General features: G+C 35.8%; 1 protein-coding gene across 1 annotated transcript; it reads right to left on the reverse strand.

Moving 5' to 3' along the window:
- Window positions 1-2,712: 2,712 nt before the first annotated feature.
- Window positions 2,713-5,602, reverse strand: LOC133740227 (uncharacterized). The gene is made up of 2 exons (XM_062168166.1): window positions 5,544-5,602; window positions 2,713-4,738 (listed from the first exon to the last, which is right to left on the reverse strand). Exons 1-2 carry the CDS (start codon window positions 5,586-5,588, stop codon window positions 2,984-2,986), a joined length of 1,800 nt encoding a protein of 599 aa, XP_062024150.1. The 5' UTR covers window positions 5,589-5,602; the 3' UTR covers window positions 2,713-2,983.
- Window positions 5,603-12,711: the final 7,109 nt, after the last annotated feature.

Here is a 12,711-nt window from a genome sequence, read left to right on the forward strand (position 1 = left end):
GACTCATCAGCACAAACATGCATGTATAACTATATTAATCCTAGTAGTCTAACTAGTTGAGTTCATATCTAATTTGTTAAAAATAAACAAATGTCCGTAATAATCTTAACTCAGATATACAATTAATATTACAGAAGGATTATGTAATAATTGAAATAGTTGTATTATTGATCAGACTAATGAGATTGAGTCGGTAGGCCAACAATAAACGGAAAAACAAATTTAGTACGACAAAAAGAGTTATAGGAAGGTTGCATTTAGATTGGAATCCTAATTAGTTATGGTCCACATTTAAGATTGCGTTCAATCCTTCCTTAGGAATGAAAAGGAGTTCTGTACAAACCTGAGCTCTGTAACATATAATAATTAAGACGTTGTAGAGGTTAATTTGTCTTAAAACTACTTGTAGAGATATTAATTCAAAGAAGCTTGAAGGGATAAAGATGAAAAGCAGAGCCATCTCAAAAGTTTTAGAGGCCCTGTGCGAGATTGAGAATACATCCTCTCTACCCTGTCTTACATAAATATATTATTGAAATTTTTATTATATACAAACAAATATAAATACAATTAATTTTTTTTTAGTGTTTGTTTTGTTTTGCTTTGGGCCTCTTATATATCTTATATTACTTTTCCACTTCTTTAAAAAAAAAAAAAAAAAAAAAAAAAAAAACAGAGAGAAAGAGGACTAAAACTTGTAGACAAAAATTCCATTAAAACAAGCAAAACTACAATTGGATTATTAACGAAGATTAATACAATACAATACAATACTACCCAAAAAAACATAATAAATGAAAGATTGATCAAGGATAAATGTATTATCAACAAAAAAAGAAAAGAAAAAAGGACGAAGGAAAAGGAAGATAAATATAATTATGAAAGAAGAATAAGGGATAAATGTATAATGAAACCCTAGGAGAGCTTTCCTCTCAACCTAGTTTTCACCGGCGCCCTACACTCAGTCATGGCGGCCGGTATCAGCCTCCCTCTACGTCATCTGCTGATGAAACTCAGAAGCCGCCCTTGTGCGGTGACCACCCTACCTTGCTCTAGGTTACTCATCCTCTCTGGCCGGAAGGAAATAGGTGATGTGAGGGTTATGGATCGGTGCTCTGGTCCGATCAGACTCATTGGGGATTGGGTGGACGAATGGCCGTGTCGAATCAGGCCGAGGCGAGGCCGGCTCAAGTTTGGGTGGTTCGCAGCCGAGAACGACCGATGCATACAGTCTGGAAGCCAAGAGATGCGAGGTCCTGTGTGGCGGTGCGACCTCTGGACCCGGATCCAAACGACCAAACTCCGATTGATGGCGGCGCCGACCTTTGCTCTCCAACTTATGGATTTGGCGGAGATTGTCGTCATGCACCGTGAAGCGAATCAGGTTTAGGAATATGCAGAGCACGCTGGTGGGGTGTCTGCGTCAATGGCGGTGGCTGCATCTGGAGTGGTAGCGACGGCGTCGAACGTGATTGGTCGTGGAGCAGCAAGTGGGGTGGGCAGATCGATTTGGGGGCCCAAATGGTTTGGGTGGCCCAAATCAGTTTGGGTGCTCAAATCATTTTGGAAGCCCAAAAGCTTGTGGTGGCCCAACTCAGCTTTGAGGCTAAAATCAAATGGGCCTGGAGGGTCCAAACCTGCTCAGAGTACCTTTTGGCATTGGGCTCTTTGGTGGACCCTGCGAATGGGCTCATTTTCTTCAGGGTTTCGTATTTGGGATCCCGGAGGATCTTTACCCTACGGCTGGAGGCTCGAGAAAAGGGCAAAGGAAAGCTTTAGGTTTTCCTGGTCTTCTTGCCTATTACTAGAAAGTTGGTCTTCTATTATTTTCATCTTAGTTTTCTCTAGTTGTACACCAATTGAGGTCTCTAGGCGACTAGGTTTACTTTTCAAAGAGAGGTTAGTAGTGAGGATTTGTTTTCTTGTAGTGAGGCTCAACTATGTGAGCGTATGTGTTAACAGTGAGGGTCACCTGTCCTTTGCTAGGTAGCTTGTACCATTTATGATTTTGGTATGAGACAGCATCTGATGTACGTGCCTTCTGGCCATGGATAAATTAATGAAGTTATCTATTTTCTCAAAAAAAAAAGAATAAGGGATAAATGTAGTATCTATAAAAGAAGAAAAAGAAAATAGAGGAAGGAAGAAGTTGCATCGCACATGTTGCACGGCATCTAAGCCGGCTCTGATGAAAAGAAGTTGCAAAATTGCAAACTGTGTATGGAGGTGTGAGATTTATGATGAGGTAAAAGCTACAAGGCTAAGGAAGTGATGAAAATCGATCATTACCGTACCACTAAGAGAAGATAGAAGAGGATGAATCGAGAGGTCGACAGAGGTCGACATTGTTTTCTGCATATCACGGGTTTCATGTAAACGTCTAAACCTAGTCAAAGTTTGTGTGTGTGTGTCTACATATATATAGATAATATAAATTTCTCAATGTCCTTTGTCACTGATCTAAGGCAATTTTTTCTTTTTTTGACAGGGGATCTAAGGCCTGTTTGATATGCGTTATATGGATTATGTAATATGAACATAGCTAATTAAAGAGAAAGCGCTGGTTCTCTTTTAATGTGATTATTTCTTCCTGAAGTTTATCTTTGTGTTGGCCATGCATGTGATCATATATTGTTTTCGATGCGCATGTTAATTGAGAAAGAACTATTAAAAGATGAAATTGAAGGGGGGAATAAAAAGAAGAAGAAGAAAGAAATTTGGGAAATGAAATCATTACAAGCTCCAACTTCTTTGTACATAAAGACGACTACCCCGAGGTACTTGAGGTCATTTTACACACAACACTCGATCTCCTACAAACAGCAAATCCAAAGCAAGATCGACTGATAATTGAAAACATTAAACCAGAATTATAATTGATTACATTACCAGAACATGCATGGTGAGTAATCATTATTCGACACGGAGATGATACGAGACACACAACTAGGACTGGTGATCAAGGCGCGCAATTACCACCTGCTTAAAAGGTAGCTGTTGTTGGTGATGATGGAATCCAAACTAGATGATTTCCAGGGAAGAAATGGCACACTGGTGAAGAAGCACCAGCCTTGATTCCCAATAAGCGAAACAAACTGTGGTTAGGGTCCCAATCAGAAGTGTCCATGTGGCAAACAGCTACGGCTTCCACCTTATCTCCGTTCTCGCCTCCCAGTGAAACCTTGAAGAACTTGGTATCGTTCTCAAAGTGGTGGCAGAAGAAAACAGCATAAGGATAAGGGACCGGGTGGCAGAAGACCATTTTGGAAGCTAAGACTTGTTTGGGCTCATCCAAGATAGTGTACTTTTGTGTGATGGCAGTTGAGGTTTCTGGGTGGGTGGTAGAGAGAATATTGAAGTTGACCCCTGAACCAATGATTTTTTGAACAAAATCTATCATGGATTCTAGAGAAGTAGCACAGAACTTCGTCTCCCCCTTAATGGGTTTCAGTTCGCACTGGCCGAGTGTCCAGGCCATGTGTTTTGCGTCACGAGAGTCGCGTGGGGTTGAGAAGAGTTGGAGAAGGTGTGGGAGCTGAGATGTTGAAAATGGAATGGAATCGGCTGTTGCTTTAGGCAAGAAACGAGAATGGTCTTGTTTGGGGAAGTTGAGTGGCAGTGCATTCCCTTTGTAGAAATCCTCAAAAGTAAAAAATCCTTGCTTGAGTGCCTCAGTATGATCCAGGGGAGATGATGAATGTGCATGCATATGATCATGATGTTGATGGTCCATAGGTAACTCCTTACCCGAAACCACATCCTTTGCTCCATTTTGGGAAGGTGGATGTACATGCTTCTGATGTTCGCAGTTTTTTGCGCCTTGTGCAGAAATATATCCTGTTATATAAGGCGCCTCTACTTCCTTCTTGCCCTTTGTGCCTTGTGCGGAAATATATCCAGTTATATAAGGCGCCTCTACCTCTTTCTTGCCCTTTGTTCCTTGTGCGGAAATATATCCGGTGATGTAAGGCGCCTCTACCTCCTTCTTGAGCTTTGTGCCTTGTGCGGAAATGTATCCAGTTATGTAAGGCGCCTCTACCTCCTTGCCATTTGTGCCTTGTGCAGAAATGTATCCGGTTATGTAAGGTGCCTCTACCTCTTTCTTGAGCTTGCTGCCTTGTGCAGAAATGTATCCGGTTATGTAAGGCGCCTCTACCTCCTTCTTGAGCTTTGTGCCTTGTGAGGAAATGTACCCTGTTATGTAAGGCGCTTCTACCTCTTTTGACTCCCTTGTGGTCTTGTAACCAGTTAGGTAAGGCTCCTCTACCTTATTCTTTCCTTCTTTCGTTCCATACTGGGTATTGTAGAAATTAGCCTCTTTGTTTTGATATTGTGTTATATAAGGTGCCTCTACATCTTTTGTGCTCTTTGTGCCTCGTTTGGAAATGTATCCAGTGATGTAAGGCGCCTCTACTTCCTTTGTGCCCTTCGTGTCTTGTGCGGAAATATATCCTGTTATGTATGGCGTCTCTACTTCCTTGGTGTTGCCTTCCGCAGAAATGTACCCGGTTATGTAAGGAGCTTCGACCTCTTCCACTTTGCCTTCTTCTGTACCATACTGAGTTATGTAAGGAGCTTCGACCTCTTCCACTTTGCCTTCTTTTGTACCATACTGAGTTATGTAAGGAGCTTCGACCTCTTTTATGCCTTCTTCGATTCCATAACTAGTAATGTATGGTGCATCTTCTTCTTTTGGCTCCTGTTTGAGTACATTCCTTGCTCCATTGGCCTCACGACACTAATATTTCAAAGAAAGAAATAGCAATGTTTAATACATGGTTATCAAAGTTCAAGTTCTTTCGACCCTGAAATATTATTATAAATCTATTCAGAGGCATATCAGTAGTCCTGGATATATGGACTCAAGTAATTAATTAACAAAGTTTTTATAAATAAATTAGTGCATTACATGATCGTATACACCATGCAATCACTATTATGTCCAAGAACTTGTAATAGAGAAGCTGGTTTCGCAGCTCAATGAGTTGCATGCGCTTAATATATATACTATGTATTAATATATATGTGTAAGTGGTTTTTACTACCTCATCTTCTTCATGATATGACCCGAATTATATATGGATGTAACCTCTTGATGTCAAATTCTCAAGAAAAAGAAGAAAAAAAGGTGCCATGCATCTTATGTTAAACTTTTAATGTGGTCTCACTTCTATTATATTGGAAACCTATTTAAGTGGTACACAAGGTTATAGGTCTCACTTCTTTTATAGATTTACATACTCAAACAAAACTAGTACAAATAGTTCAAATTAATTCAATGAAGTACATCCCTCCCAATGAAGCCTATTTTGCTTTTGAACGAGTAAAATATTAAGAACATTTATTTTCCACAAAAAAATCTATACATGAATGTACATGCACTATATATGCACTACTACATTAGTGTAGATTAAATAGTAGTTGCTAACTAAGGCAGATATTGAATGGAAAGTAATGTGCATGCATAGTTGCTACTAATTGCTGTTAAGTTTATGATATAAAAGCAGCTAGTAGGCTAAATTAGTGAGATAACTGATGATTACCACTACTAACAGAAGGCAGAAGCTGATGATGAATCGAACGCCCATCTTTTGTTTTCTGCTTCAGGCTTTTTCTGTGTGGCTCTTTGTCATAGTTTAAGGGCTTTTTATAGGCATCCAAGATGTTTCATTGGTATTAATTTATTGGATAATCGTTCTTAACTTCTTATCGATGTGAAAGCAAAAAAATAATGCAACTATGCAAGACTTTTCTTTGGATACAATTATGCAATATGCCCGTAATTTATGGTAGAATAAATGATGGTGGATGAAAAATTGGTTAAAAAGAATTTCAATATATAAGAATCGTTTAATTGGTTATTATTCTAAGGTCACTTGACTCTCTTTATTAGATCATAGAGATTATTTCAAAGTAGATTCCAATAATACTATGTTCAACCTCTTTTATTCCATCATCAGTACCTTCATTGTCAATTCGAGATATAATAAAAATGAAAATAAGAGAAATTTTACTGCTATGTTCTGTATTTTTCAATCAGTAAGTATCCTTTATTATCAATATTAACGTTTGAAAAATTCAAAGCAGTACTTGACGGAACTTGATGTGTGAAATATCATATAAAATAGAAAAACTTATAAAGAGTCTGACCTAAAATATTACATTGCCTTGCTAATAAAGCTTGTTAAACAACGGAGTTTCACGCCTCCAATACTCTAAAACTTAAGTGGTGAAAAATTAAAAGGTATTACTAAATTTGACATGTCCTAATGTGCTTTGTTTGTAGAGTCATCCACTCCGATTGTTGAAGAGGGGAATTATCCCGTCTGAGATTTGTGGTTACTCTTTTATCTCTTTGTGCTCTGGCTTGCGACACTTTTCATCGTACCTCCTTTCAAAGTCGGGGTATTCTTTGAAGTTCGTTGTTTCTTCGTAGCTTCCATTGATTTGCATGTCTAGGTTAGTCGTTTCTTAGTTTGGAACAAAAATTGTAGCATCTGGTTCCATCACTTCCATGTCACCTAAATCTAATTGTCTTGACTATTGGCGACAAAGCTTTTGAGCCATATATATGGACCTCTTAGTAGGGATTTGGATGTCAATCCAAAAGATTAGGGATGGTAATAGGCTGTGGCGGGTGTTAACTGTCGATCTAAGCAAAGCCGGTTGGCACGACCATGTTGCAGAGGACATAGAGTCCTTGGTTGCGGCTAAATGGAGCGGTGCAACCCTAATGGGCGGGTATTCTAACAGAACTATAGAAGCTGATATTATTATATTACTTGTTGAGCTATGAATGAACTAACATTGTTTACTGAACGAAAAAAAAAAACTAATATTATTATTCACCAAATGAAAAAAAATAAAAAAATAAAGAAGAAGTGGATCGGAGTTTACAAACGTTAAGAATAGAAACTATGTAGGCATGCTAGTCTGCATCTCTGCATGTAGAAATAGGTGTACGTACGTAACTAAGAGTATACATGTTTATCTATAAAAATTGAGCGTATATACCAATTAGGATTAAGTGCTTATTTTTTAAATATATACAAAAACTTATTCCTAATCCATATCCCCAGAACACACATCACCAGTAAAGTACTAATCCCATAATTAAGAAGTCGATCTTTGCTTTGGACTTAAACCACGGGTGGAAGCTCATGAAAAGGAAACAAGATGGTAGATCCAAAAAAACGTAAATTATTAGAAATTTATCCATGATGGATATGACAAGTTTCCTAGGATCAAGAGAAAATTGGAGTAATGGATCACATCCATCACCACTTGCATCCCATCAATATAGCAATAGATATGACACAATCACATCAAGATAGGTTAGGCTTTGTGCTATATCAGCTACCGCATAAGGGGTGATGCAGGTGATAAAAGTAGTTTACATAGTATTACTCTGTAGTCTTTATTCATGAATAATGTTAGGTGAGCAACTTTTTGAATATCACTTGCATCCAGCTAATGTAGCACAACCACGTCAATTAACGAAATTCTCTGATAGATTAAACTTTATGCCATATCAGCTGATACCTAAAAGGTAGTTCACCTAACATTACTCTTTATTTATTTTTTAACTTCATGAATATTATAGTAACTAAAATCTACATTTCTTTTAGGGAAGGCAGGAGTTGAACTTTAACTTCTACGTAGAGTTAGAAAGAATAATTCAGCCCTTCTGATTGCTGCACTCAATAGTAAGGAGGAAAACCTTTCGGAGGTAAGTCGGATTCTTGATGATTGTAGAGATTATATGTCTGCTTTTCAATCTGTAAGGGTTCGGCATACTTACTGTGAAGCAAATGGTGTGGCACATATACTTGCTCACCTTGCTAGCTTATTTTCCATTGATGATGTTTGGCTAGATGAGACTCCTGCTATTATTCAGGATGTACTCTACGAGGATTATTCTCTTAGTTCTGCTGTAGCACGGGGTTCAGGTTTTATGTCCCCCCGTTGCAAAATTATGAAATTAATATAATAAATGGAACCGGTTCCAAACCCCTTTCAAAAAAAAAGAAAGAATAATTCATACATCAAATGCTGATTATCATAAACCTACTACGTTTATTTAATTTTAAAATTAACATAAAATTTCAAATTGTGAAACGAAGACTAATTTTCGACGTGGGAACATAATTAAAGCCATGAATGATCGATACTGCAGTTTTATGACGTGAGGTTTCAGCTACTCATGCTTGTGCATAGAAAACAATCCCCCGATGTACTCTTTATCAATAATGCCTCTACCCAAATAAGGCTCTACTCTTCGACCAAAACATATATAAAAGAATAATACCTACTGCATTGCTAGATGTTAGAAATGAAGTAGTTCTTATAAGTTATAAACCATATTTTATACTAAAGAATTCTTTGTTCATATTATTAATATTCCTTTTCAGAGGCCGGAAGTATTTTACTTTACTGGTCGAATGTTGTTGCTCTTGGATCTCGTTTGATTCCATAAAAGAAATCTTTTTTTTTTTTTTTTTTTTTTTTTTTTTCCATGGACATATTAAAAATTTTAGTAGGGGAGTGAAATTCACACTCTCAATTTCCAATCCACACTCCATGTTTCCTTTATTAGTATTTTAAGTTTTGTCATTTTGTAGTGTGATTGTAAAAATGTGATGTTAAGATACTAAAAAAGAAAACATATATGGAGTGTAGATTGTAAAACATGGAGTGTGGATTTCGCTCTCCTATTAAAATTCTCATGTTTAGTAATGCTGGGACATTATAAATTTGGAAAATTTGTAATTTATGTAGGAAAAAATTGAATCACTTGAGGGTACGAGAAGAGTTATTTTGCCCCAACCATTTTATTTACTCAACGAAACTTGTTCATATCTTTGTGCTAAGAAATTTTAAATACACGCTCTCTAACTACTTAATACACATTCCTATTATTTTCTATTTCAAATTAGATTTTATAAGTAGGTTAAATGATCAAAGCAGACATTTATGTATTAGAAAAAAAAAATTAAAATTGAATAGCGCCTATGTTCTATTCTACAACAGACATTTATTGTATTTATTTAAGTTTTGTTTTGTATTAATTTTTTTGAATAAGTAGTTTTCATCTTGCAGACCATATTGAACAAGTAGCATGTTCATTTCGCATGCCATATTGAATAAATAACATTCCTATACATATGCGCGCGCGCGCACACACACACACACTGCTACTAGCTTGTGAATTTTAAATGACTTGCAAATGTTCAATTTTTTTTTTCAAATTCCAATTGATTGATGTCATGATGGAGTTAGGATACAGCAGTAGCTCTATACAAATAGAGGACCAATACATTTGATTATAAATTGGACAATAATAGGCCAAAATTTTCATAATAAGTGGAAAACAGAAGAAAAAAAAAATCTTTTAATAATGTCGATGCCATTGGATTCCAGAAGTTAGCTAAAAGTTCTACTCCATAATTTTAGTTGAAGTGGTACTTCATTCTATTCATATCTTATGAGGTATCATTTTACTTTTGCATTTTTAGCCTTAATATAGTCAAATAATAGAATATATCATGGTTTTAGAGATTAAAGGTATTTTGGGTTGTGTATTTAGTAAATATTAGAATGTAAAATTAAACGGGTGGTGTATTGAGTATGGAGCGTGTACTAAGAGCAACTCCAAATAGCTTCCCTATATTTTGATTTTACTATATTTTAGGGAAAAATGAGTATTTTTTGCTCCAATATATTCCCTATAACTATCCCCATTTTAGGGATAGTGAGGAAAGAGAAAACCAAATTTCCTAAATTTACAACAATCTCTAAAATTTTAAGGAAAGATTATGGAGATTTTAGAGATTGCTGTAAAATAGAGAATCTGTTAGAGTTGGAGAAGAAAAATAGGTTAAAGCTTTGACTTTTGCTTATTTATAATACAAAAATTATAGAGAAACTGTTGGAGTTGCTCTAAGAGCATCTTTAGCAATGCTAGCCATTTTTGAGTCAAATTTTAGCCAAAATAGCCAAAAAGTCATTTTGGCTAGTCACTTTAGAAATATGTCTGTATCAATGCTCTCTATTTTAACTAATTTTGAATATTCTAAAATAAAAAAAACTAATTTTGAATTTATATTATTTTTTAAATGAAGATTAAATAGTTTAAATGTATTTATAAATTACATAAAATAACTCAAAAAGGATGTTTTAAATTATAGAGAGTCTCATCTCGCTCTCTATATTTAGGAGTAAGATAACTAAAAGTTATAATGGAGAGCCACTTAGAGCATCTTTAGCAGACTCTTTATTGTGGCTTCTTAGCTATTTTGGAGAGCATGTTTAACTTTTTATCTATTTTAGCAGCTGCACCAGACTCCTAAATGGCTCTCTATTATAACTTTTAGTTATCTCGCTCCTAAATATAGAGAGCGGGATGAGGCTCTCTATAATTTAAAACATTCATTTTAAGTTATTTTATGTAATTTATAAATACATTTAAACTATTTAATATTTATTTAAAAAATAATATAAATTCAAAACTAGCTAAAATAGAGAGTATTGATGCAAACATAATTCTAAAGTGGCTAGCTAAAATGACTTTTTAGCTACTTTAGCTAAAATTTGACTAAAAAATGGCTAGCATTGCTAAAGATGCTCTTAGGAGTCTGGTGCAGCTGCTAAAATATATAAAAAACTAAACATGCTCTCTAAAATAGCTAAGAAGCCAAAATAGAGAGTCTGCTAAGAGCATCTTTAGCAATGCTAGCCATTTTTTAGCTAAATTTTAGCTAAAATAGCTAGAAAGTCATTTTGGCTAGCTACTTTAGAAATACGTCTGTATTAATGCTCTCTATTTTAGCTAATTTTGAATTTATATTATTTTTTAAATGATGATTAAAGAGTTTAAATGTATTTTTAAATTACATAAAATAACTTAAAATGAATGTTTTAAATTATAGAGAGCCTCATCTCGCTCTCTATATTTAGGAGCGAGATAGCTAAAAGTTATAATAGAGAGCCACTTAGGAGTCTGGTGCAGCTGCTAAAATAGATAAAAAAAACTAAACATGCTCTCCAAAACAGCTAAGGAGCTAATAGAGAGTCTGCTAAATATACTCTAAGTAGTTTAGGTGTGTATTTAAAATTTCTCCTTTGTGCTTACAAACATAAAAAATTAATAAATTTCCTTTCTCAAGACCTCACATCCGCTAGTCAAACGAGACTAAACTTCATTTGTAAAAATATGCGCATCAAAAGTAGTGCACAGAAGATTAAATGTGTTGTACGTAATTGACTCGTAATCGTACGTGACTTTAGACTTAAGCCACTCACCACTCACCACTCCCCACTCGCTAAGTATTGTATTCTGAAACTCTACCACAATGCAGGCACAATATAATTATATATGGAGATGCATTAGATCTTAATTAATCATAATTCGGATAATCAGTTAAAAATGAAAGCTAATCCAGTGTGTCAGCTAGCACATTCGTTGTGTATGAAACTCAGCATTTGATAGACGTGATTAATTAGTACCGTAGATTAATTTGACCATTACCAGTCAGATGATTGTGCACTAGGTGGGAGCTCATTTACTAAAGGTTCTCTTGCGATGCTTAAATGAATAGGACTTATGATTGTTGCACTGTGAGAACTGATCGACAAATGAGCCGTCAAAGGCCCTTGAGAAAACTATCAAATGAGCAGTAACAATCGTAGTTTGCTAGCAAACGAAACCCTAGCTCCTTCTGTTATTTTGAAGGGTATATTTATACTGTCAGAAGTAGATTATGCTCTTTGTCTGTCAAATCCACTGACTACTGAAGCCAGGGTAAAAGTTGCTCAAGCATGGAATGTCCTCCCTTGTTAGTGTGCTTTTTATCAAGATTACAAGGTTCCTCAAAGGATTCTTAGGCCTAGATACTAATCCGTGCCGCGAGATCATGTTAGAACGTTTTTGCCTACCTGGCCACTAAGAATAGATTGTGATTTAAATTCAATCAGCGTCGGCAGAATTCGAACCCGGGTGTGGGGGTTCCACACCTGGAGGCTCTTATCAACTCAACCACCTGTACGTGGTAGTTCTCTTGTTAGTGTGCTTGTTTAGCTTATATATTTTCAGCTTCTGGGTTCTGGAGTTTCTCCTTCCCGGTTTGTTGTTTTTTTTCCTTCTTCCTTGGGTTGTTTACTGGGTTCTTAATTAATTCTTTGGCATGGCTCCTTTCTCTTGGTGTATGTGTGCTGTAAATGTATTAATGTCTCGCTGAAAATCATGTGTGGTGTACGTGAAGGAATTGTGTCCTAAAACAATCATTTTGATGTAATTATTATTGTAATTATTATTATTCAAAAGGGCAAGTTTATTGTTCATTGCTTATACTTAATATTTGATTGAACAAGGTCCAAGGAATATGAGTTAAAGAGAAAGTAATCTAAAGAGTTAGATGTGTGAGACATTTACTCTTTCACACTCTTATCCTAAAAGGTTCCTAGTCATAGGATTATCACTTGGACATTGATAATCCGGAAAGACTAGCACATACTATGTATTCTCAATATGGAGGATGATATGTCTCTTGTCATTTGTGTAGAGACACTAATACAAGTATGTGGGTGCTCTTAACTTAAAGAGTATACTGAACGCGATCATTAGAGTTCTTGTATGGAGTCTTACTTACATGTCAAACTTGAACTCTAAATTGCAATAATACAAATTAGTCCTTTGACCTGAGACACCATAGT

This window comes from Rosa rugosa, chromosome 3 (assembly GCF_958449725.1).
Source record: "Rosa rugosa chromosome 3, drRosRugo1.1, whole genome shotgun sequence".
NCBI lineage: Eukaryota > Viridiplantae > Streptophyta > Magnoliopsida > Rosales > Rosaceae > Rosa > Rosa rugosa.